This window comes from Melitaea cinxia, chromosome 9 (assembly GCF_905220565.1).
Source record: "Melitaea cinxia chromosome 9, ilMelCinx1.1, whole genome shotgun sequence".
NCBI lineage: Eukaryota > Metazoa > Arthropoda > Insecta > Lepidoptera > Nymphalidae > Melitaea > Melitaea cinxia.
In genome coordinates this window covers 15,825,424-15,852,365 of record NC_059402.1, presented here as the reverse complement: position 1 = coordinate 15,852,365, position 26,942 = coordinate 15,825,424, and the positions used below count along the sequence as shown (strand labels likewise).

Genomic DNA, 26,942 nt, shown 5'->3' with positions numbered 1-26,942 from the left:
GTGTCACTTTTCCGTTTAATATGTAAATTCAATTCGTAAATTCGTTAAAGCCTCACTTTTTCCTTTTAAGTGTACTTTTATTTTATTTTACTACTTAAGCAGTATTTTGCAACCGAGCGTCAAATAAGCAGCGACACGTGCGTAGCAACTGTTTTTAAATGATTTGTTTTGACTTAATTGAATATTTCAAAACCTTCAAATACAGTCAGTTTGGCAACGTCGCAATAGGACGTCAAATAATCGGTTGTATCGGAAGAGTTTTAGCAGAGTATACGCTCTGTCGATATACGCGCTAGACTAGCGCTGCACCGTTGGTGCGGAATTTCGCGGAAGTTTTAGTTATACAAATGCAAATGTCTCAACGATTTTTTGGCTTCCGGCGATTTTTGTTGTACAGGTAGCTAGAGCCAAGAGGACTAATGGGACATCGATTAAAAAAGTGGCGTCCGATATGCGGACGTCTAAAGGAGGTGGACGCCAGTTTAGATGCATTTCGGCCCATGTGGGACGCCTAATTATTAGCAGGATGTATATATATATATATATATATATATATATATATATATATATATATATATATATATATAAGTACAAGGTAAAAAAGAAAAAAATATCAATACAAGGTCTCCAGTCAAAATAACTAGTTAATTGTTCAAAAATTTATGTAATGTTTCTGTAAATAATTATTACTACTACCTACAATAATTATAAATATGTATACTGTTGTAAAGTTTTGAAATCACGCATTGATTGCAGGCAATCGAAAAAAAACCGACTTCAATTATATCGATTAGTAATACAACATAGGTAGACGAAAAAATTGTCAATAGTATAAGCGCTTAGAAATATTTCATAAATATAGTAATATTATAATGAAAATATTCAAAGGTAAATAACTGTGTTTGCTGGCTAACGAAAAAAAACTGACTCCAATTACATCAACAAGTAATACAACGTAGGTAGACGAAAAAATAGTCAAGTAAATACGCATCATCAAAGAATATTTCAAAAATTATAATCCGATCTCGATGAAATTTAAATGTGACCACATGATAAACATCGGCTTTCGATTAAATTAAAAATCATCAAAATCGGTACACACAGAAAAAGGGCCTGTGGGCCAATACTTGTCCAGTGGTAAATTCTTTAACTTTCGTGTGCTCGTTTTTTTTCTCTAGTCCCCCCTCGACGGGATGCCCTAAGCAATCGCTTAAATAGCTTATAGGCCAATCCAGGACTGGCGGTGGGGGTTATGAATGAATATTTCGCAAGTATTGGAGTAAAATTTAATTCAGCATGGATTTCCGGGAATTAATCGTTGCGTTTTTGCAGAATCGAATGAGACATAACATTCACAATTTAACATTGAGAGTTGCATTTTTAAAATCCCCGCCACGTTTTGATGGAAGCCAACATCGACCTACCTATATTGTGTGGGCGATGTGGTCGTGAACAGTGACGTCATCTATGACGTCGAGCAATTGCTCGTGACGACCACGGGCCTTAGGTGGAACGATAGAATGGGCTTTGCGGGCGCTCAATGGAACGCAGCCTTTATCTGTCAATTACGTACGCTGTCAGTTTCTCTGTCATTTTATTTTATGCGCATTGCGCTCATGCGCTGTCCGCGTGCCTTCTTTTCAACTACTTGTTATTGACATTTAATAAATGTGGAGTTAACTAATTTCTTTATAATATTAATGTTTTTTTTTTGTTTTCAATAACTTGAATCAAATCAAACGCTCATTATAATAAACTTGTCTGTATCTTTACTTCGTGGTATATAGTTCAGAAGAAAGTGCACAGTTAACACAACATGGATGAAGAAAAAAAGGTTATGTTTCACGAAATGGAACTAGATGATCGAATATTAAAGGTGCGTGTTTATTTATAAGTTTTGAAGGAGTTTAGAACAAAACAAAAGTAGTAAAAATTGTTTTCAGTAATATATTTATTTAAATCATAACAGTAATTAAAGAAAATGGTCAAAAACCTTTAATTACGTTGTTATTTTCACATACATTTTCAAAAAAGTTACTGATCTAAATAAAAATGGTGAAAGCGCGCGGTTTCAGCTAAAATTTATTATAAAGTCGAAGTGTTTAATATCTATGCAATAAATGAAGAGACATATAGCTTTATTTGAGTGAAAACTGAATAAAGCAGAATACATTTTATAGTTAATTTCAGGCAATATCACAACTCGGTTGGCCACATCCAACATTGATACAAGAGACGGCGATACCTCTTCTGTTGGAAGGTAAAGATGTACTCATGCGTGCGAGGACGGGGTCGGGCAAAACAGCGGCATTCACAATACCAGTCATACAAAAGATACTAAACCTTAAGAACACAAGTACACATCAGTGTATAAAAGCTCTTATCTTGTCTCCAAGTAAAGAGTTGTGTGGCCAGGTAAATATCTATTTGCCCCTTTCATTATATTTGAATACTTATTTCTATCCTAACAATAACATAATTACTATTAAAAGTATATGTATTAAAAAGTAATTAATATTTCAGATTACTTCAGTAATAAATAATTTAACACTAAAATGTTCGAGGGAAGTTCGTTGCATAGATATATCACAAAATGCTGATATGCAGATACAGAAGTCGTTGTTGTCAGATAAACCAGACATTGTTGTTGCAACACCATCTAGAGCACTAGCGCACTTGAAAGCTAATAGCATGAGGTTGAAAGAAGATTTGGCGGTACTGGTTGTTGATGAGGCAGATTTAGTTTTTTCATTTGGATATGAAGATGAAATCAAAGAGTTACTTGGGTAAATATTTTGATTATTTTAGATAGAAATAACACAACAATGTTAGTTTTAAAGTAAATATTATCTTCCTTTAATTTGGCCACATATTTAATAAGTTACTGAATTTGATATGGTTAAGTTTTGTCTGCCTAATGGCCTCTTTCACCAGTTGTGAATAACTCTATTTTATGGTGTACCGATTTTGATGATTTTTAATTTAATCGAATGCCGATGTTTATTATGTGGTCACATTTAAATATCATCGAGATCTGATTACAACTTTTGGAGTAATCTTTAATAATGCGTATTTACTTGACTATTTTTTCGTCTACCTATGTTGTATTACTTGTTGATGTAATTGAAGTCGGTTTTTTTTCGTTTGCCAGCAAACACAATTATTTACCTTTGAATACAATATTTATGAGATATTTCTATGAGAAACAGGTCTAACTAGTCTATTCTACCTCACACCGTCGAATGTCTATTTGTATCGTCATCCGTCAAAGAGCGTTATCCACAACTGTTGTAATAGGCTCTAACAATAACTAGTTAACTATAACTTTGTATAGACAAGACATTTAATTTATTTATGATATTAATTCTTAATTGTTTGTGTTTAATAAAATATATTAAAAAATTATTTGTATTGATTAAAACACTAGATTACTAATTTGGAATTTAAAAAAAAAGTGAGATAATTATGATTTTTCAGTTACATGGATGTATGTATGATTTGACAAACAATATGTATTGTGTAGATCATTTCATGTGTAATATCTTACTTTTTATTTCAGTCATTTGCCAAAAATCTACCAAGCAGTGTTAGCTTCAGCGACACTATCAGATGATGTGATCAGTTTAAAAAAAATTGTGCTCAGAAATCCAGTAACTTTAAAACTTGAGGAGCCAGAGTTAGCGCCGTCGTCACAACTACAGCACTATCATTTGTTTGCAGAGGAAGATGACAAAGCGGCAATTTTGTATGCACTCTTAAAACTAAACTTAATCAGAGGCAAGAGTATCATCTTTGTAAGGACCGTTGATAGGTGTTATAAGTAAGTTTCTTGAACAGCTTTTATTTAATTGAAAAAGTAATTTTGTAATAATAAATAGTAATAAAAAAATATAAATGATAAATTTTTCTATAATGTCGAAACTAATTAGTAGGGGTAAATTTGAGTACCCGCACAAATTAGTTTTGTACATAAGCGAGATATTGATATCTTGCATCTATTCTTTACTGCCGTAGCCACATAGCAAAAATGTTAGTATACGTTGATTAAAAATGAGTTGGTGCAGTGGTCACAGCATTCAGATATTACTCTACATGTCATAGTGGGTTGACAAATTTTAGGATTACTATTGCCATTAATCTTAAATAGTTTGTAATTACTATAGGAATGAAATTTTTGCAAACAACTAATTGGTTATTTTTCTAACATTATTTATTTTTTACATATTTATATATTTTGTTTTTAGATTAAAACTTTACTTGGAACAGTTTAAAATCAGCTCATGCGTACTAAACTCTGAGCTACCAGCTGCGATCAGGTGTTTGTCTGTGGATCAGTTCAACAGAGGACGTTATCAAATTATCGTGGCATCGGACGAAAAAGCTTTAGAAAAACCAGACGGAGGTTTGCTTGGTGAAGAGGAATTTACAAAAAAGAAAAAGGTATTTATTTCTTTTGTTTCTTAATATCTAAATTTAAAACAACTTTATAGATTTGTAGTTCCTTCACCCCCAGAGCAGAAAGCAGGTTCACTACAAACTGCGACAATGGACTAGTCATTAGTTAGCTATTATTATTTATTTATAATACTAAGCAATATTTCAAATTGTTATTAGATCTTTATGTTTTTTTTTGTTAATATTTTATGAATAATTTCAGAAAAAGTCAAAACGTAAGAAAGACAAAGAGTCAGGCGTGTCACGTGGTATAGATTTCCAACATGTCTCCAACGTCATCAACTTTGATTTTCCTCTCGATGTTACTTCATACGTGCACAGAGCGGGACGCACTGCTAGAGGAAATAACCAGGTTAGTTTACAAACAAAACTATTGGACTAAACTTAATAAGGACGAGACAAATTTGCATATTATAGGATCTGCCGAGTAATTTGTCTTTATTTTATTTTTGATTGCGTTTAATGCTAAATTATGTATATGTGATTTTGCTAAAATCAAACGATTGTTGACTCTAATAATAGTGGGAGTTCATTCTATAGTAATCAGAATACCCTAACTACAATGTCAAAGGTACATTGACCTGACTGACAACTTTACATAAATTAAAAATGTTGACAGAAATTGAATAAAATTTTTTCTTCATGTTGCATGTTTTGTTCAAGCTCATATAATTTCAGTGGTGATAAAGTTACACAAGGTACATAAATAAATGTTTGTTTTAGGGATCAGTGTTGTCCTTCGTATCAATAAGAGAAAAGCCATTGATGGATGCTGTCGAAGAACATTTGTCGAAAGGTTTCAACGGACAGCAAGTACTGCAGTAAGTGAAGTAGAATTTATTTTAATTAATTTGAACAACAGAAAATATGTTGATTATAAACGTAATAGGTTTGAAGGATATAATTTATGTGTTATTGGCAAATTATATAGTTATGGGATATATAAATATATCTTTCAATTGTTTATAATAATTGTATAGATTATTTTGGCAATGTATAGAATACCAAGGCATTGTATGATGTGATTTTGAATTTTTTTGTTGTCAATACAATCAATACAATTTGTCATTTTGTATGGACTTGTGTTATATTGTTGTTTTAAAGTCATTTTTATTAGCTTTATCTGAGTATAATCCACCACGGGGCTCCACAGTGGGTTGGCAGATATGTTCCCTAAAATGAGTATCGATTCCTATCAGGTATTTACGATAACAACTGGGACCGGTGGTTAAATGTGCTCTTTGAGTTATGGTGGGGAGATCCACAAGGACCAAGGATGATTTGTCGTGGTCTGCGCGTTTGTGTCTGCGGGGCCATTGAGTCTGAATCGTCTACTATTATTATTTATGATGGTGTGTTGTGTGACACCAGGAGGTACGAGTTCGCGCTGGAGTCGGTGGAGGGGTTCCGCTACCGCTCGCGGGACGCGTGGCGCGCCGTGACGCGCGTGGCCGTGCGCGAGGCGCGCCTGGCGGAGCTGCGCCGCGAGCTGCTGGCCTGCCGCCGGCTGCAGGTCGGTGTGTTATAGACGATGTGTGTCGTGCGGCGCCGGGCGGTACAGTTCGCGCTGCAGTCGGTGGAGGGGTTCCGCTACCGCTCGCGGGACGCGTGGCGCGCCGTGACGCGCGTGGCCGTGCGCGAGGCGCGCCTGGCGGAGCTGCGCCGCGAGCTGCTGGCCTGCCGCCGGCTGCAGGTCGGTGTGTTATAGACGATGTGTGTCGTGCGGCGCCGGGCGGTACAGTTCGCGCTGCAGTCGGTGGAGGGGTTCCGCTACCGCTCGCGGGACGCGTGGCGCGCCGTGACGCGCGTGGCCGTGCGCGAGGCGCGCCTGGCGGAGCTGCGCCGCGAGCTGCTGGCCTGCCGCCGGCTGCAGGTCGGTGTGTTATAGACGATGTGTGTCGTGCGGCGCCGGGCGGTACAGTTCGCGCTGCAGTCGGTGGAGGGGTTCCGCTACCGCTCGCGGGACGCGTGGCGCGCCGTGACGCGCGTGGCCGTGCGCGAGGCGCGCCTGGCGGAGCTGCGCCGCGAGCTGCTGGCCTGCCGCCGGCTGCAGGTCGGTGTGTTATAGACGATGTGTGTCGTGCGGCGCCGGGCGGTACAGTTCGCGCTGCAGTCGGTGGAGGGGTTCCGCTACCGCTCGCGGGACGCGTGGCGCGCCGTGACGCGCGTGGCCGTGCGCGAGGCGCGCCTGGCGGAGCTGCGCCGCGAGCTGCTGGCCTGCCGCCGGCTGCAGGTCGGTGTGTTATAGACGATGTGTGTCGTGCGGCGCCGGGCGGTACAGTTCGCGCTGCAGTCGGTGGAGGGGTTCCGCTACCGCTCGCGGGACGCGTGGCGCGCCGTGACGCGCGTGGCCGTGCGCGAGGCGCGCCTGGCGGAGCTGCGCCGCGAGCTGCTGGCCTGCCGCCGGCTGCAGGTCGGTGTGTTATAGACGATGTGTGTCGTGCGGCGCCGGGCGGTACAGTTCGCGCTGCAGTCGGTGGAGGGGTTCCGCTACCGCTCGCGGGACGCGTGGCGCGCCGTGACGCGCGTGGCCGTGCGCGAGGCGCGCCTGGCGGAGCTGCGCCGCGAGCTGCTGGCCTGCCGCCGGCTGCAGGTCGGTGTGTTATAGACGATGTGTGTCGTGCGGCGCCGGGCGGTACAGTTCGCGCTGCAGTCGGTGGAGGGGTTCCGCTACCGCTCGCGGGACGCGTGGCGCGCCGTGACGCGCGTGGCCGTGCGCGAGGCGCGCCTGGCGGAGCTGCGCCGCGAGCTGCTGGCCTGCCGCCGGCTGCAGGTCGGTGTGTTATAGACGATGTGTGTCGTGCGGCGCCGGGCGGTACAGTTCGCGCTGCAGTCGGTGGAGGGGTTCCGCTACCGCTCGCGGGACGCGTGGCGCGCCGTGACGCGCGTGGCCGTGCGCGAGGCGCGCCTGGCGGAGCTGCGCCGCGAGCTGCTGGCCTGCCGCCGGCTGCAGGTCGGTGTGTTATAGACGATGTGTGTCGTGCGGCGCCGGGCGGTACAGTTCGCGCTGCAGTCGGTGGAGGGGTTCCGCTACCGCTCGCGGGACGCGTGGCGCGCCGTGACGCGCGTGGCCGTGCGCGAGGCGCGCCTGGCGGAGCTGCGCCGCGAGCTGCTGGCCTGCCGCCGGCTGCAGGTCGGTGTGTTATAGACGATGTGTGTCGTGCGGCGCCGGGCGGTACAGTTCGCGCTGCAGTCGGTGGAGGGGTTCCGCTACCGCTCGCGGGACGCGTGGCGCGCCGTGACGCGCGTGGCCGTGCGCGAGGCGCGCCTGGCGGAGCTGCGCCGCGAGCTGCTGGCCTGCCGCCGGCTGCAGGTCGGTGTGTTGTAGACGATGTGTGTCGTGCGGCGCCGGGCGGTACAGTTCGCGCTGCAGTCGGTGGAGGGGTTCCGCTACCGCTCGCGGGACGCGTGGCGCGCCGTGACGCGCGTGGCCGTGCGCGAGGCGCGCCTGGCGGAGCTGCGCCGCGAGCTGCTGGCCTGCCGCCGGCTGCAGGTCGGTGTGTTATAGACGATGTGTGTCGTGCGGCGCCGGGCGGTACAGTTCGCGCTGCAGTCGGTGGAGGGGTTCCGCTACCGCTCGCGGGACGCGTGGCGCGCCGTGACGCGCGTGGCCGTGCGCGAGGCGCGCCTGGCGGAGCTGCGCCGCGAGCTGCTGGCCTGCCGCCGGCTGCAGGTCGGTGTGTTATAGACGATGTGTGTCGTGCGGCGCCGGGCGGTACAGTTCGCGCTGCAGTCGGTGGAGGGGTTCCGCTACCGCTCGCGGGACGCGTGGCGCGCCGTGACGCGCGTGGCCGTGCGCGAGGCGCGCCTGGCGGAGCTGCGCCGCGAGCTGCTGGCCTGCCGCCGGCTGCAGGTCGGTGTGTTATAGACGATGTGTGTCGTGCGGCGCCGGGCGGTACAGTTCGCGCTGCAGTCGGTGGAGGGGTTCCGCTACCGCTCGCGGGACGCGTGGCGCGCCGTGACGCGCGTGGCCGTGCGCGAGGCGCGCCTGGCGGAGCTGCGCCGCGAGCTGCTGGCCTGCCGCCGGCTGCAGGTCGGTGTGTTATAGACGATGTGTGTCGTGCGGCGCCGGGCGGTACAGTTCGCGCTGCAGTCGGTGGAGGGGTTCCGCTACCGCTCGCGGGACGCGTGGCGCGCCGTGACGCGCGTGGCCGTGCGCGAGGCGCGCCTGGCGGAGCTGCGCCGCGAGCTGCTGGCCTGCCGCCGGCTGCAGGTCGGTGTGTTATAGACGATGTGTGTCGTGCGGCGCCGGGCGGTACAGTTCGCGCTGCAGTCGGTGGAGGGGTTCCGCTACCGCTCGCGGGACGCGTGGCGCGCCGTGACGCGCGTGGCCGTGCGCGAGGCGCGCCTGGCGGAGCTGCGCCGCGAGCTGCTGGCCTGCCGCCGGCTGCAGGTCGGTGTGTTATAGACGATGTGTGTCGTGCGGCGCCGGGCGGTACAGTTCGCGCTGCAGTCGGTGGAGGGGTTCCGCTACCGCTCGCGGGACGCGTGGCGCGCCGTGACGCGCGTGGCCGTGCGCGAGGCGCGCCTGGCGGAGCTGCGCCGCGAGCTGCTGGCCTGCCGCCGGCTGCAGGTCGGTGTGTTATAGACGATGTGTGTCGTGCGGCGCCGGGCGGTACAGTTCGCGCTGCAGTCGGTGGAGGGGTTCCGCTACCGCTCGCGGGACGCGTGGCGCGCCGTGACGCGCGTGGCCGTGCGCGAGGCGCGCCTGGCGGAGCTGCGCCGCGAGCTGCTGGCCTGCCGCCGGCTGCAGGTCGGTGTGTTATAGACGATGTGTGTCGTGCGGCGCCGGGCGGTACAGTTCGCGCTGCAGTCGGTGGAGGGGTTCCGCTACCGCTCGCGGGACGCGTGGCGCGCCGTGACGCGCGTGGCCGTGCGCGAGGCGCGCCTGGCGGAGCTGCGCCGCGAGCTGCTGGCCTGCCGCCGGCTGCAGGTCGGTGTGTTATAGACGATGTGTGTCGTGCGGCGCCGGGCGGTACAGTTCGCGCTGCAGTCGGTGGAGGGGTTCCGCTACCGCTCGCGGGACGCGTGGCGCGCCGTGACGCGCGTGGCCGTGCGCGAGGCGCGCCTGGCGGAGCTGCGCCGCGAGCTGCTGGCCTGCCGCCGGCTGCAGGTCGGTGTGTTATAGACGATGTGTGTCGTGCGGCGCCGGGCGGTACAGTTCGCGCTGCAGTCGGTGGAGGGGTTCCGCTACCGCTCGCGGGACGCGTGGCGCGCCGTGACGCGCGTGGCCGTGCGCGAGGCGCGCCTGGCGGAGCTGCGCCGCGAGCTGCTGGCCTGCCGCCGGCTGCAGGTCGGTGTGTTATAGACGATGTGTGTCGTGCGGCGCCGGGCGGTACAGTTCGCGCTGCAGTCGGTGGAGGGGTTCCGCTACCGCTCGCGGGACGCGTGGCGCGCCGTGACGCGCGTGGCCGTGCGCGAGGCGCGCCTGGCGGAGCTGCGCCGCGAGCTGCTGGCCTGCCGCCGGCTGCAGGTCGGTGTGTTATAGACGATGTGTGTCGTGCGGCGCCGGGCGGTACAGTTCGCGCTGCAGTCGGTGGAGGGGTTCCGCTACCGCTCGCGGGACGCGTGGCGCGCCGTGACGCGCGTGGCCGTGCGCGAGGCGCGCCTGGCGGAGCTGCGCCGCGAGCTGCTGGCCTGCCGCCGGCTGCAGGTCGGTGTGTTATAGACGATGTGTGTCGTGCGGCGCCGGGCGGTACAGTTCGCGCTGCAGTCGGTGGAGGGGTTCCGCTACCGCTCGCGGGACGCGTGGCGCGCCGTGACGCGCGTGGCCGTGCGCGAGGCGCGCCTGGCGGAGCTGCGCCGCGAGCTGCTGGCCTGCCGCCGGCTGCAGGTCGGTGTGTTATAGACGATGTGTGTCGTGCGGCGCCGGGCGGTACAGTTCGCGCTGCAGTCGGTGGAGGGGTTCCGCTACCGCTCGCGGGACGCGTGGCGCGCCGTGACGCGCGTGGCCGTGCGCGAGGCGCGCCTGGCGGAGCTGCGCCGCGAGCTGCTGGCCTGCCGCCGGCTGCAGGTCGGTGTGTTATAGACGATGTGTGTCGTGCGGCGCCGGGCGGTACAGTTCGCGCTGCAGTCGGTGGAGGGGTTCCGCTACCGCTCGCGGGACGCGTGGCGCGCCGTGACGCGCGTGGCCGTGCGCGAGGTCGGTGCCACGGGGAGCAGCTCTAGCAGGGCCGGCCAATTATTGAAAGGGTGAAAAATTGCTTTTTATGTGTCTGTCTCGGTCTCGGTCTCGGCCGAGAACGAAAAACCTGTCTCGGTCGACCCTTAATTTTAAGCTTCGGCGCTCGGACCAATCGTTCACCGCTCCATACATTTGACGATGTGGCGTTTTGACGTGATAAGAAATCAATTATTTTTTTGAAGTAAAACCTCTACGCACGCTTAAGTTGGAAACTATGTTGGTGAATGCGTGAGGACGTTACGAGAAGTGTGATCGGTAGAAGCGAACGGAAATTGAGAAGGAGATTTATAGTAAGGTAGATAGAGCTAAAGAAATTCGAAGAGGCGTGTGGTCTAAATCACACTCGTTTTTTTGTCGATTAATAAGAAATCGATTTAATTTTGAAATTTTCGAAAGTAACATTTTGTTAAGCCCCCATTTCATGAAATAATTGTGTAAAGGGTAAATATTCGGTATATATTTCGACTGACCTTTTTTGGAAAATATATAATTTTTCATATCCCTAGTATGTTCGGATTGCGCCGTGCTCGACTTGCACCACCTTTCGCAAACTACCGTTCCGTTCCATTGACCTAATAATGTTAACTCGCCACGCGGTTCCACCCGCATTAAACGTTAGAAAAAAAAACAACTTAAATCTGATATAGCTTATAACCTTCTTCGTTAAATGAACTACCCAACATAAAAAGTGAGAGCGTCGTCCTGAGATTAGCGTGTTAAAACAAACAAACACATCAGCGTTCTAATATTAGTATAGATTGAAGTACTTTTAGAATTATCGTTTTTTATACATAATACCTATGTATGTTACGTATGTAGTACAACACTAACACTTCTTATAGTAAGTACTGCATACTAATAGAGTAAAAACACTATAGAAAAAAGACATTAAATCTCTCTTTGGTCTTATAAGCACTATGAAAATAATTTCTAAGTACTCTGGGAAGGTTAGTTAGCAACACAGTACTGCTAGATATGCAGTTTAGTATGAATGGATGATGTGACAACAAGGGGTATATGTTGAAAAGGTAGGTACTGATTTATCGAAAGCTAAAGATTGAAGGCATTTAAGGACAATATTACTGTATAGGGAATATGGTTATAAAAAGACAATAGAGACATTTTTTAAAGCTGGTATAACATATTTCAAATCACATGATGACAACCACCGAACATATCACTTTGATGAACGACTAATCTTCTCTCTGACTACCCAAATCTACCAAAATCTCCACCCAACTCAAGTAAAGTCTTTAAACCAGTATCAAATTCCAGGGCTACTTCGAAGAGAACCCCACAGACCTTGCAGCGCTGAAGCGGGATAAAGCGCTGCACACAGTGCGCATACAGCCACAACTAGCTCATGTACCGGAGTACTTACTGCCGGCCGCGCTGCGTTCAGATGATACTGAGGCCGATACAGAGGCCTCTACGCCGGCACCTCCCAAGAAGAGGAAGCAGGCTGGAAGCTTTGGTAGCGCGAAGAGGCATAAATATCAGGTTAGTTGAATGGTTAGTGGGTTGATCTGTAGGAAATATCCTGCTTAAAATTTGAGGGACCTCAACTGAAGACCACAACTGTACTGAGTGCCTAGTGCGAGTTTTATTCGCGAAAACGCGACAGAAACGCGTTTATATGTGAAGATTATTTTGCATGGTAATTTAAACAGTGCATCCTAGACGATAAAGAATAGTTTACGATACAATCGATGAAGAACTAGGTTGAAATGCCGAATTTCCCATACAAAATGAACTTAAAATTTACGCCTGTTATTTCGAGACTGATTAAACGAAACTCGTACTAAGCACTCTGTTCTCAAATTGTGTTGTGTGCCTATGGTGAGTGATGTAGCCAGAGCATCCAGGGAGAGTTGGAGTTTGGGTCGGCAATGTGCTTTGAATCAAAATCAAAAATAACTTTATGCAAATAGGCTTCGAATCTTCATTTTAAAAATTAATTTTTTTAAGTGATTGTTATTTTTTAAAGTGAAGCTACCGCAGATTCGAACCGCAGAATCTGCAGTTACTCTCTTGTAAAGAATAGAATAGAATAGAAAGTATGCAATGCTACTGGTATTACAGGCCTCCATAAGCTTCGGTATCCGATTATAATCAGGCTTGCTTCTGCCATGCTTCTTTTCCGTCTTTATAGATTTAAAAAAATGTGAGCCGTCACGTGTCAGTTGGCAGATGTGAAACATTTTATAAACATTTATTTTCTTTATATACAAAAATTTATAATTAATTTTTTTTAAAATCGCGACAACTCCATTATTATAGTATAGTACATCACATAACCTGTATCGCCACGCCATCAATCAGATTTACCCTCGCCTATAGATGTTTAACATCAAAAAATTTAACACGTGTTAATTTGTAGGTATATTTCGAATAAAGTTGAATGTTTTTCATGTTTCTTTTCGTTGGGAGCGAGACCTATTCATTGTTAAATTTGAACAGACATTTTTATATATTTAGATATCCATTTCGAATAACCAGATTCTAATTTTATCAAAAGTTTCAGTTTAGTTTTATTCATTGACTCATTATTATAAATACATTTGTCTGGGTCAAGGATATAACGATAATTTATTTGTCAACAGGCACGACAGAGAGATCCGTTGAAGAGTTTCGAACTGAAAAATCTAAAGAAGACGCCAGCGGCAGACGACGGTTAACACATTGTTAGTATCGAGAAGATTCTCTTAACAAGACAACGATATTGTTTTAATGTTATTGTAAATGTGTAAATAAATCGTGTCTCACGTTGTGTTTTCTTTACGCAGTGCGAGTCGCAGCGGTCGATTAGTTCGAGTATTCGGTTAGTACTGTGATAAGTGCTCTTCGATGAAATATACGAATGTTCTGTTTATTTTATTTATTTTTTATTTAAAGTATTAATAAATCAAGGTGTGAGGTGGAGACGTGGTTAATTATTAATATTATTAACATAATAAAACGATTAAAAATGATACATAAAATTTACGAAACACTCGTAAAATGGAATACTTATTGTCGTTATCGTTAGTTATTCAGTGTTCTGGATATTTCGGTACCGATGCAAGAGCCATGTTCTTGGGTACACTAGGCCACACATTCGGATGTCAGGGTGACTCTTGCGTTAACAACGGTATCCAAATGTCTCAATCTCGGGATAACTAACGGCAAACGTGACAAATAATATGATTTCGTTTCAATAATCATTTCAGTGATATTAAAAGTTCAAAAAGTAACACATCACGAATCTTCAAAATTTATTATAATTGTAGTTTCTTAACACTCAATTAATAATTACTAATTTGGGTTGGTGTGTGCGAAAACGTGATATAGTATAGTCATATTATCAACAGGCTAAACGATCAGCGTATTTTACGCTGCGTCTATGTTTAGAGTTTTTCGATGACTTTATGGGTTGCAAAACACCGCTATGATAAGTATAATATAAATATCAAGGTGTCAGTTGTCAAAACAATTTTGGTAATAATCAGACTACTAGATCCGTAATAGAGATTTGTGTGATCAAACAGAAAACAAACTTTTTTTGTTCTATATTAGTATGGTTACTAGGTAGGTGGTGGATTGGAAAAAAGTACAGCTATTATGAGGTAGTAAAGGTTGAATATATTAACGAAGGCAATGACCATTATAAACGGAATTAATATCCAATTATGCATGACACAAACACACAAAACGAAATATATTAAATACTAAAAATCGAGCGTGCTTTAGACCACACGACTGAAGTAAAACTTTTAGTTGCTCCTACAGTAATATACATACGAAACGTATCTCTCTGTCTATCTTCACTAACACATTTCGCTCTCAACTTCCGTTCGCCTCGCCCGATCACACTTTTTGTAACGCTCTCGTCACGCATTCACCAGCTTACCGCCCATAACGCTCTCGTCACGCATTCATCGGCTTACCGCCCATAACGCTCTCGTCACGCATTCACCAGGTTACCGCCCAAGTCAAGTGTTCGTAAAGGAGTTCTATTTCAAAAATAATTAATTTGATCATACACGATACAGTTCATATGAACGAATAAAACAGATTCGCAGTTCTAAAGCTTCCAAAATAGGTATTTTGTAGAATTTTTCAAGAAATTGAGCTAGTTACGACACTGGTGATAAAATTAGTGATTTAAATGGTGCAAAAATCGGCTCTATTGATAGAAATTAGAGAAGGTAATAGGCTCTATTGAAAGGTAAAGGAGCAGTGAGTCTCGAAAACTAGGTACAATGTACATGCACTTAAAACATAAAACTTAAAAACATGAAAAAAATATGCGATAAATAAAACATTACGTATGGTTAGGATTAATAAACATTTGTGCTACGTATAATATGATTATACGTGATATAAAATATCTCCAAAAATAAAAGGATCTCGGAATTTTTTATATGGGGTTATTTAGAAGGCATTTTATTTGGTACGTAGTTTTGAGTATTTGTATTGTAATTATATTCTTATTTTTCTGAATTTTCGCATTTTATTCATATCTAAAAATCAAACGTATTTTAAATAAGACAAATTTAAACTTAATTCGCATGTTTGCATGTTTTATGCATGATTATTTACTTTAAAATTATGGTATGATTTTTAACTATAAAAGTACAAATAAGATGACGCAAACTGGAAAATGGAAATTGACTCTTACTGAAATAATAAGATGTGCTAAGGTTTTTTTAAGTCTCTACAATAGAGTCTTTATGACTTTGATTAAACGAAACAAAGATGTAGTAAATTATAATGGATGGACTGCGCAGAACGCATGTCCAACTACCAAAAATTATACGTACGACGTACCCCAATGTGGAATAGTCACAGGTCAGCGAAATCCAGCCGCAGTGCAATGACTGGCGCCGGCCTGGGGCAACCGCCTTCATGATCACGGTACACCCTACGCAAGGTTAGTATGCATGTTACGACCACGCGCCGTCTTATATACTCGCGCCCGAGAATCTTGACATCGCGATCTAATTAACGGATCAGTGACATCTGTTAGCTGATTTTGGAAATACGGATGACGTTTATTGCATTGCCGTAGTAAAAAATTTAAATTTGGAAAAATCAGTTGTCAATTTAGACTTTTTTTTTCGTAAACATCCGTAATTGTAATTTAATTCGATTTTTGATTTCGTGATTCGTCATCGAATTAATTGTTTATGAATCTATAAATTTGTGTCATTGTTCTTTAAATGAACGCATCTTAATATATATGTATATTTTTTTAGACCTTTGTAAATTTAAAATAATGCACTCGTCAAGATTGTCTACGTACAAATGAATACACGAGGTAATAGTAAAACATCGTTTATTTGCCGTGTAGATAATTAAATTGATTTAGAATTTCTTCTCTTTTTCGGTGGTTCTTTGATAACTGTTTTGGAATCGCTGAAGGCTCTTCTGAGTGTGAGAGCTTTGCAACAGAGGGACTCGTTACTGGTTGGCTGTATGAATGAAATTGGCCGATTAAGGTAGTAACCATACGCGCCCATTTCTCGACGATGCCAAGGATTCGTTGTTATCCTGAAAGTTACGAAATACATCTTTGTTAGAAACTTAAATATTTCTAGCTCGAATTTAGGATTTGTAATAAAACAAGAAAAAAAAGTTAGAATACTTTTAATAAAATGTAGAGTCAAATATCATCAACTTGTATAAATTATGCTTTAAAAGCAGTTTTAATGCTTTGTAGCATTTATTATATAGTCATAGAATTTATATAAAATCAACTAGCTGACTCGGCAACGTTGTCTTGCCACTAAACGCTATTTTAAAAATAGGGGTTGGTGGTAAAAGGGTGAAAATTTAGGCTTGTGTGTATTTTCCAAGACCAAATCATAATAAAATAAAAAATAAATAAATTATCTAAAGATTAAAAAATAGGGGTGGACTACCCTTAACATTTAGGGGGATGAAAAAAGATGTTGTTCGATTGTCAGACCGTTTCGGAGGAGTTTAACTACAAACACCGCGACACGAGAATCTTATATATTAGAAGATTTATATCAATCGGATTTCATAATCCTTTACATTTTATTAGATTTACGACTTCAGTGTTCCTTACCATCCATGATATATATTATTGGACACTTTAATTTTAAAATTGGCAAACATACGTAATAAATCAAGAATATCATTCATTTCTCAAGTTGTTTAAAAATATAGCATTTTAAAATGGTTTAATCACCATATCATAAGCGGTGGCGCCACTGCCTTAGGCAATGTGTACACGTAGCACACAAGCGGCACAGTGGAGCACATCCACACCATCCATTGCTGCATTATCTTACAACTCTCCACTTCATCTAATGACACAAAGCCTTCGTTCTGGAAATTAGTTAAGTATGTTTATATTGACGATGCGTTAGTGCAATGGCCACAGCGCTGGAGTGTCGCTGTTGGACTGGCGGTTGCTGGTTCGATCCCCACACATGGCATGCATTTGTATTGGTCATATAAATGTTTGCTGTGGTCTTGGGGGTATGTGCTTGTGTATTGTGTGTTTCCGGACCCTCGACACACGAGTGAATCCTAGTGGATCGTCGTTGAGTGTGAGACTTTTATTTATTTATTTATTATTTATATGATTTTTTTGAGACTTCAGCCTGTAATATCCCACTACTGGGCATAGGCCTCATTCCCCATGTAGGAGAAGGATCAGAGCTTAATCCACCACGCTGACTTTGAGACGATTGCTAAGAGGTTTCTATCGAAAATCTATGTATTATGATAATCAAGGTTCAAATGAAAGGATAGACAAAACAATTTATTTTGTAAGTAATACTAACAGTTTCAAAACAATATTCGACGAGAAATTTGACAACGCGTGCAATTATGGTCCAAAAGTGAAGACTGTATATAATCATCCAGAGGAACAATAGATTCTGAAACAAAAAAAAAAATCATTATTTAGGATCTATTATTTTCTTCTACTATTTTTTGGTATCATGCCTTCGCAAGCCCTGGGCAAAAACTTCAGACAAGATGAATGATGATATAAGCGGTAATTCAAAAGTTGAATTGTTAGAGCTGATGATGGTGGAGCTTAGTGACATGCTATTTGATATGGTTTGGTTCTACACAAAACAGTTGTTAGGGTTGATATTTTTTGCATTCGTCTAAAAGTTATTGAGGTCGGACACAGCAGGAAATATCCTGTTCAAAACCTGGAGTACCCTGACTGGGTAAATATCTCTACATTACAGAAAATCACAGCTAAATAATACTGCTTTCAAGTACTGTTGTGTTCCTATGGTGAGGAAGGTGACCAGAGCTGGGAGGGGGAGCTACGGTAACCGCTTACCATCAGTTGGACCGTACGTTTGTTTGCCGACCGAGATATATATGTCTAAGACAAAAAGTTCTATAAGTTTCCAAGTACCAATTTTCAATTTAAAACTAGCTAAAACTTAAATCTTCTTCAGAATATTTTCTATTAAATACCTGTAAGACTATTTCCCACATTGGAACACGTCGAAACATGAACCTTCTGAACATAGCTGATAATAGGCGGTGAGCAAGCGCAGCGGAACCTAACGCCCATAACAATGTTGGCACTGTTGAGAGGTAGCTTTCACCACATTTTGTCCATTCAACAAGCTGTGACATGTAAACAGTATTTTAAAAGATTGAAATTCAGAATCGTTTGGCACGAATTTAAGGGCAAGAATGTGGATTATTACATTTTTAATTTATTCGCATTCAATTTTTTTTTAAAGTAATTGGGCAGTTGTTACTTGTTTTTTTTTTCTGTTGGATTTTTATTTTAAGCCTGTTAAGAAAATTTAATTTACCTAGGTTGTTTTTGTCCATATCCTTTACCGAGTCTAGTCTACTAAATAGTTACTAATTACTAAAACACCTACTAATAGTGACAGGCACCTACTAATTATTAATTTGTTATGTTATTGACATAATAGTCGTAATTAGGTATAACTACACAAAAAATACTGTAGATTTCAAATACCTCTAGACTGCCTTCCCTCAAATAATACAAAACATTTGAATACCACATTACAAAATGAGTAGTGTGTTTGGTTTAAAATTAAGCTTAGTAATTTATCTTCATATTTATAGTTAATTAATTGATTCGTCTTAGTTTGATCATATTGGTTGTAATGACATTGACGACTTTTTGAAGTTTGTAAAAGCTTAAAATTTTATTAGTCTGTTATTACAATAAAACCTTTTTAAAGTGAAACTTTTATTATATCGCCCCAAAATTTTTCGTTCACCTATCGCATGTCGCATGTCGCAAGTGTTCCGCGGTATTTGTGTGTTTTGTTCTGTGTGTTAAAATAAATGTTTTTATTCGCAAAAGTTTCACTTGCATCGTGGTTTCATAAAACCACACAATTCTTTTTGTTACGTGTAGATATTTTATTTCTTCTTTTTTTTCTTTTAATATATAAATCTATTGTCACAGTGTTTGTTACTGAATTACTTCGAAATGGCTTGACTGATTTTATGTGATTTTTGTGGGGTATACTTGGTAGGTATGAAAATAGGTATTAGGCTATTTTTTATACCCTTAGTTGATGACGCTGTCCCTATCTACACGGTAGAGCAAAATTTGCTGCTTCAGCTAGTTTATATATATATAGTATTAGTTGTAATATGTCTGTTTCTTGTTTATTTTATGCGTAGAACTACATTCTGCGTGTTCTACTACCTTGTGAAAATTGAACGCTACAAGAATAACTGCATAGACTCCATGGAAAAATTCTCGAAAACTTATGCAGACCAAATTCTCAAAGATCTCATAGCCACTCCTAACTCGGTAGGAGAATTTGGTGGTTCGTTTAGCTCTGATTTGAAAACATGTCATCGAACTCAATTTATAAATCTAAAATGTATGTTAACAAAAGCAGTAGAAATTATTCTGTTGGATTTGCTGCAGGCAAAATCTATCAGGCGATAACTAATTTACTTAAAACAACAATTATGATTAGTGATTAAACAGTAGTCATCTCTACGTTTGCTTAAATAAATAAAAAACTGAATTTCAATTAATTGTGTAATTGTATTATTTGTACCTACAGGTAGAGGCCTAAAATTAATTAAAAAAAAAAAATAAAGAACATTATTGATATAAAGATATATATTTTTTTATAAAATAAAAAACATTAATAAAATATATTATAAAGATATACGAATAAACAGTATTTTCTTAAAACTTTATTTTTGGTTTACAAAAAAAAAAAAAAAAAAAACTAGCATAAAGAGCTGTCATATAACCAGCAGGGAAGGTGTTCAGAGCGCACTCTCTTTTGACACGGAATGGCGAGATACGCACTGGCGGGCGTCCGGCGCACCACTGCAGGCACATCGGGTTTCCTGGATGAAATTAAATAAAGGCACATTTTAAACAGCCAATTTTAATGTGTGTATACGACTGTTGAAATGATTACTTAACCATCTTAATTTTTTAATATATTTACAGTACCTTACTGGCAGCTTTTGAATATGAGACATTTATTAATACTAAATTAGTTATCATAATTGTGTTTGCTGGCAAATGAAAAAAAACCGACTTCAATTTCATCGACAAGTAATACGACGTAGGTAGACGAAAAAGATAGTCAAGTAACTACGCGTTATGAAAGATTACTCAAAAAGTTGTAATCAGATCTCGATGAAATTTAAATGTGACCACATGATAAACATCAGCTTTCGATAAAATTAAAAATCATCAAAATCAGTACACCCAGTAAAAAGTTATGCGGTATAAATACAACGTAGGTCGACGAAAAAATAGTCAAGTAGAAATTCATTAGTAGATGTAACTCAAAAAGTAGTTGTTAGATCTCAAATAAATTTAAATGGGATCAAATGACACTTACCACTTTTGATTCAATTTTTTTTATCGAAATCGGTCCACCTTGAAAAATTCTGAAGTAACATACATTAAAAAAATACAATCGAATTGAGAACCTCCTCCTTTTTTTGGAAGTCGGTTGATAAAAATTAATACTAGATAATATAAGTTAAAATCTAATTAAGCTCATTCTCCTATTCATAATCTATTATACACCCGTCAATTAAATGGTTGGAAAAGTAAAGTAGAACGAAAAACGTTATAATTCATAGCACTGCAGCACTGATTGTGTAAAAACAACTTGTACTTGACCGGCTTCTCTTTGTCGTAAATTAGTCACTTCATTCGTTACCCCGTATCATCGTTTCGAAAGATGTTTCATACCTTTTGTGACCTAGTGGAATAGCTGTGAGTCTCGTGACCTATTATTTACTGAGGGTTTCATGTTAAGGATTATATTTGTTTACTTTATTAATTAAATAATGAATCTATAGGAAGCCCAATTAGAATTCATAGTTATTGGTTCTAAATGACAAAATATGTTTAAAATACTCATAAGTCTTCCATAGTGACTTAATCTATATATAAGAGATATTTCTCCCGGGATAAGTCCACCTTTGACATATAGTATATTCATTTTTAAATCGACTTCAAAAAAGGAGGAGGTTACTCAATGCGACCGTACATATATTTTTTTATATATGTTCGGGGATAATTTTGTCGTTTGTGAATCGATTTTGACAATTCTTTTTTTGTTGGAAAGGAGATATCCCAAGAGTGGCATCGTGATAAGGGAACCAGGTTCTGATGATGGAATCCCGGAGAAATCGAGGGGAGCCCTCGAAAATCGTAATGACGACTAGTGCGTTTGTTAATTTTTTTCGTCTACTTACGTTGTATTGCTTTTCGATGTAATTGAAGTCGGTTTTTTCGTTTGCTCGCAAACACAATTATAGTGCAATAAAGTACATAACAATAAATGTCAAGTGTCAAGTATCTACCTAAATTAAATGCAGTCATGCTATGTACAGCGATTGTAAGATTTTATTAGTAATTTAAACATAAAAGTTAAGGTAGAGTCAAATCTTTCTTTTGTTTTGGTGCGCAAAGGTAACGTAGATAACCTAGATGTGTCAGGATATAGACCCGGTTCCGCGTAGCTTACCGCAATGAACGTTCTGAGTTTCTCGATGTCGGCGCTGCTCTCGCCGGCTCGGACGACGCTCGCGCACGCGCCGCACGCCGGCACTCGCTCCAGCGACGGACGCTTCGAACACACGCTCTCACTCTAGTTAGTAATGCGATCACTATAGCTTGTGATTAAACTTTAGCGTTTACCTAAAGACGAGCTCTTTCTATAGGTATAGTCACCTGGAACTTCGGCTTTGTGATGCTAAAGATATGAGTCTTTTGTTATACTATTAGGGTGTCAAACAAGCGTATAGTCTAAACATTTTTGAATATCATATCAAAAATTGACCGCTCCAGCGGGGATCGAACCCGTGTCTCCGACTGACCGTGTCGGCGCTCTAGCCAATTAAGCTATGGAACGATGTACTCGCTAGATCGAAATTTTTGATATGATTATTTTTATATTCGGTTTAAGCGAACCGTGGCGCCGTTTATAGTGAGTTATTTACAGAAACCCGTATATAACCCGTAACTTCAGTCTGCCTGATGGTAGAGCCATTACGCCTGCAACGCCATGAAAATTTCAAGCGTGTTGCCGACTATCCCCGGAGCTCTTGTCCAGCTTTGGCTAACTTACTCACAACAGGAACTTACTACAACACAACGTGACAGAAATTTTATTTAGCTGTGATCTACTATAAGGTTGTGGTACTTCCCCAGTCACGCTATTCCGAATTTTGAGCTTTGAGTTTATCGAAAAAAAAAAAAAACTCGAGATCTCTATTTATTCATCATCTAAAGTTTACGATTTTTGTTAACGGTAGAAAACGGATAATTCTAATCTCTCCAACATATATATCTATAAGTACATAAAAGCATTATACACGCACGTATGCTCGTCAGTCGCTGGCGGTGGCGACTGCGTGTAGCGGCGCAGGCGGCGCTGCGCGGCGCACACCGCACTGTTCACTTTCTCCACGGTGCTGTGTACGCCGTGAGACACGCGCGCGTGTAGCTCGGCTTGCCTGCATGGTTAAACTGAGGCTTAAGTATAACTTAATATAGCCACGCCTAAACATACAAACTTAAGATTATTAATAATTAGAGTCGATGTAGAGACATTGTTTAGAACCATTGATAATTTTTGTATTGCTTAAAGTCTATTCGCGACATCGCACACCGGTACAACGCACACCGGTACAACGCACAGGACAGTGGCTTGCTGCGTCTACGGCTAGCGGAGCGTTCCCCCGCGCGCTCCTACTAGCGGTCACTTTTACGTTTAGCCGCACCAGGCTCAATATTGTTAATTCATCAGTTTTTATACATCTTAATTTCGACATTAAATACAGTCCACTTGCTTCACATTTTTTATTTACACTAACAAAGTCAATTCTTTGCAGCTTGTTTACGTTTAATATGTTTGATAACATTTCGAACAGGCAACAGTAATAGTCATTTCAAATAACAATGACTAATTATATTGAAACAACTTTTTCGATTTTATCGCGGCTTATTAAGTTTTTTAGATGCCCGACGTTTTAGATACCTTACAGCAACCATGGTCACGGGAAGACTGTGTTTCATTATAATGGGTGAAATTCGCGTAAACATCAAAAAACAATATGACAGTGAATAAGTTTCAATTGCAGTATAGATTTACATTTTTGTGGACAAATATTCAAGCAAGATTAAGTATTTCATACCAATCTAATTCAAACAATTCGATGATGTGTTAAAAATCGGTAATCGTAACCTAATTATAGTCACCAAAACATATCCAGAAGAATACAACTCCCCACTTTACCAACCACTGCTCCAGGTACGGCATATTGAATCTCCTGCAGTAGTGCTTCCTCACGTAGTCCGCGTAGCAGAGCGACAGGAACCAGCAGACCGTGATGTGGATCTGAGGCTGCTGCTGCTTTAGAAATCTGGTCAAGGGCCCGAGAGGTACCATTTCTGTTTGGCCTAGTAGTCCCGCTGTCGTCAACTCTAGCAGCATGCTGGGACTCTGTGATGGAATTAAATTCTGATGCAGACAGAGACGAATATAAAAAGAATCGTGATCAGATATGTTATTACGTTTGTTGCTGGTTTTTAGTTAAAGATACCGCAGCTTTTGTTTCTCTAATTTATCAGTTTAACTGACAATATTCATCTTTGATGATTTGAAGTAACACAATATAACACTTATATAATACCACTTTAAAAAAAAAATACTATTAAGTTTTGAGAGAACGAAGTTAGTCCGAGCTGCTAGTAAGAGCATTTAGGTATAAATACTTACGTCTTTAATAAGGGTGTCGAGATAGTACTGAAAGAAGCGCATTGAGCACACCCAGAGGTGGACCATCAGGGACAGCATTCCAACGACCATTGTCGACTGTTAAAAAAGTAGTGAATTATCATATTTTTTTCACATGCAATAATATTTCGAATAACACAAATTACTAACAAGTAACGTAATAAGCAATTTTTACATTAAGTACTAGGGTTATTTATACCATATATTGATATGAAGTAAGTATGATAACGTAGAAAATTCAGTCTAACATTCAGTAAGACTGAATTATATAGATATTAAAGATTTAAAAGTCAATTACTCAAAAACTTTGGAGACCATTGCAGAGCATCTTTATGGCCAAACATTATTACACTATATTAGTTATTATTGATTGATTTGGAGATCGAAAGCGTGACCATTAGTGCTGCAACCAGGTGATATAACGCCTGCACTATTCCTAACTAATAGCCAAACGAATACTGACATATAAAATTTATTTGAAATGGAGTATTTATGTTCTTTTGGTCAATTGCTACCAGTATGATTTTTTGTTGGTATAAAGTCTTGTATCCTCACAATGAGGGTCTTCTCTAGCAGCGAGACGCGCACGTGATCGCCAGGTGTGAACACGGTCGCCTGCAGCTCGTTGTAGAGGAAGAGTGCGGCGGCGCTCGCGAACACCATTGTCGGGCCCATCCCCCAGACCTCCCCGTTGCAGCTCAGCCACTTCGCTATCGATTCTATCGGGCATTCGTATAGATTCTGACGACAAATAATAAATAACGTTCTCTAAACAATTGTTGAAGTAAAACTTCTAATAAATAATAAATATAAATATCATACACACACAGGGTCGTCTGTTCCTATGGTAAGCAACTTAATGCTTGTGTTACAGGTAACAGCAGACTGCTATAACTTTTTTTTTGATAAATATACATAGAAATAATACATAAATAAATATATAAATACAAATATTATATAATACCCAGACTCAGGTGGGAATCGACCCGCAACCCGCGACACAGAAAGCAAAAGCACTACAAACTGCGCCAACGGACTAGTCTTTATGCAAGCTTGACTTGGAGAGTAAATTGGTGAACGAGTGATGTGAGAGCGTTACGAAAAGTGTGATCGGGCGAGGTGAACGTAAGTTGAGAGGGAGATATATGTTAGATGGAGCTAAAAAAGTTTTTGCCAGTCCTGTGTGTCTAAAACACACTCGTTTTTTTATACGACTAGGTCGGTAAACAAGCATAGCCCACACATTGTTAGCAGTTACAGTATACACGCACGTTGCCCACTAGCTCCTCGAGGTCTAACCACTATCCTTATTTAGCGGTGGTCGTCGTTTATCAGCATATTTTCGTTACAAAAAAAAATTACCCTAACCTATCTAATTACCAAATTAGACTGTTTACACCTAATTTGGTTACAAAAAAAACCCTAACCTATCTAACTTCAAGATGCGGTTCTTAATCTAAAGCCTAGCCGTCGTCTGTAAGGTCGAAGTCTATTTCATTCTATTGGCTGGTGAGGGTATGATTGTAAATTCTAATGCACTAGTTTAAAATATAACAAATTTAGCTGAAGGCCGCGTAATTAAGTAACTTAAAATGTATGTATAACAAAAATGTTGACAATATATCCTATTTCTCTATCCTCGGAGAGATTATATTGTTACTTTTTTAAAGTTTATCTAATATATATATTGTAGCATAAATATTTTCTATAGCGTAATATAATAAAAAATAAAAATATATTTTGTTTTATAAATCAACAAGCCCGTTGTTTGTAAAGACGTGAAAATTTTCATTTAAAATTAAGTGAACTCACGCAATGTGTATTGAAGCTTACAGTTTTGCCCGCCATATGATGGCCGGTGTCGTGAATCGACTCTTCTTTGTCTTATCATCTTTAAAATAAATTTCACTGACACATCTCGCCTTTACACTGTAATTTTTATTTAATTTTAGTGTTAACTAAATATTTTCATCTCACATTTTGAAGTTTTCACAATGACAAGGCACGTCCGATCTAGACGGTCTTATATTGTAACCTTTTTTGAAGTCTTTATAAATTTTTGATTAAATAAGTTTGATGTCGATTCCCTGCTGTAAGTTCTGGAAATCCAGATAGATGTATCCAGATAGCCCAGATAAACATTGTATGAACATTTTGGAGTGCCTGTTTCAAACACACGATAGTCTACAATAACTTCCCGTCAATCATCGTTTTTATTTGAAACTTTCTGCAGGGGAAAGAGAATTAAAAGTCGTATTCCTTTTATTAATCTTTGAGGTGGACCTAACTAATTTTGTGTAATTGTTGTAACTTTAAATATTATGTAGTGCACGCAATAACGCATGAGTTATATTATTATATGTAAGTTGTACGAATGTTTCATCTGCAATATATCGAAGAGCTCCGGCTTAGCGAGTTAGAAGCTAAACAAGTACACAACTGTCTAGCCTAAACAAATTATAAGTTGTCTTTTTTAAATAAACGACTTTCACTTAACGAACCCTATTAGCAAAAATTTCTCAGTCGTATGCGCAGAAACATACACCATAAAGCACCACAAATTTAAAATACATATATCTAATCTCGTCTCAACAGTCTATGGATCTGTTGTTTGTTATTTAGATACTTAATATGCATTTACATTACTGAATTACAGACTGTATTCTATGATATGAACATTTATATTATAGACTAGCTGAGCTCGCGTCTTCGTACGCGGGGAATTTAACAAAAAAGTTATTGTTCAGTTCGCAGTTATAAAATAAATACATTTCTAAAATAAAAGTAGCCTAAGTTGCTCCTTATTACATCAGCTATCTGCCAGTGAAAGTCCCGCCAAAATCGGTCTAGCCGTTTCAGAGATTAGTCGGAACAAACAGACAGACAGACAGACAAAAAATGTAAAAAAATGTTATTTTGGTATATGTACCGTGTATACTTCCGTATGCATTTAGTAAAAAGCGGTTATTTTAATATTACAAACAGACACTCCAATTATATTTATTTGTATAGATTTATGTTCCCTCGAAGATATGACA

At 41.6% G+C, this 26,942-nt stretch overlaps 3 protein-coding genes and 1 non-coding gene across 4 annotated transcripts; 1 reads left to right on the top strand and 3 right to left on the bottom strand.

Annotated features, from left to right (window-relative positions):
• The first annotated feature begins 1,590 nt into the window (after positions 1 to 1,590).
• On the top strand, positions 1,591 to 13,511 carry LOC123656390 (probable ATP-dependent RNA helicase DDX56). The gene is made up of 11 exons (XM_045592080.1): positions 1,591 to 1,876; positions 2,191 to 2,415; positions 2,524 to 2,786; positions 3,560 to 3,820; positions 4,245 to 4,440; positions 4,658 to 4,807; positions 5,179 to 5,276; positions 5,827 to 5,968; positions 11,915 to 12,139; positions 13,243 to 13,323; positions 13,426 to 13,511. The coding sequence occupies exons 1-10, from the start codon at positions 1,817 to 1,819 to the stop codon at positions 13,315 to 13,317; spliced, it is 1,695 nt and encodes a 564-aa protein (XP_045448036.1). The 5' UTR covers positions 1,591 to 1,816; the 3' UTR covers positions 13,318 to 13,323; positions 13,426 to 13,511.
• A 1,884-nt stretch (positions 13,512 to 15,395) lies between these two features.
• LOC123656790 lies at positions 15,396 to 15,559 on the bottom strand. Its single transcript, XR_006743598.1, has one exon. It is a non-coding gene; the product is annotated as a U1 spliceosomal RNA (small nuclear RNA).
• Positions 15,560 to 15,945: 386 nt separating this feature from the next.
• On the bottom strand, positions 15,946 to 18,256 carry LOC123656180. The gene is made up of 4 exons (XM_045591884.1): positions 18,092 to 18,256; positions 17,437 to 17,532; positions 16,836 to 16,975; positions 15,946 to 16,171 (listed from the first exon to the last, which is right to left on the bottom strand). The coding sequence occupies exons 1-4, from the start codon at positions 18,254 to 18,256 to the stop codon at positions 15,976 to 15,978; spliced, it is 597 nt and encodes a 198-aa protein (XP_045447840.1). The 3' UTR covers positions 15,946 to 15,975.
• Positions 18,257 to 19,253: 997 nt separating this feature from the next.
• LOC123656179 lies at positions 19,254 to 25,752 on the bottom strand. Its single transcript, XM_045591883.1, has 8 exons — positions 25,717 to 25,752; positions 24,460 to 24,645; positions 23,887 to 23,982; positions 23,408 to 23,610; positions 22,487 to 22,621; positions 21,837 to 21,858; positions 21,631 to 21,753; positions 19,254 to 19,319 (listed from the first exon to the last, which is right to left on the bottom strand). The coding sequence occupies exons 1-8, from the start codon at positions 25,750 to 25,752 to the stop codon at positions 19,254 to 19,256; spliced, it is 867 nt and encodes a 288-aa protein (XP_045447839.1).
• Between the last annotated feature and the right edge of the window lie 1,190 nt (positions 25,753 to 26,942).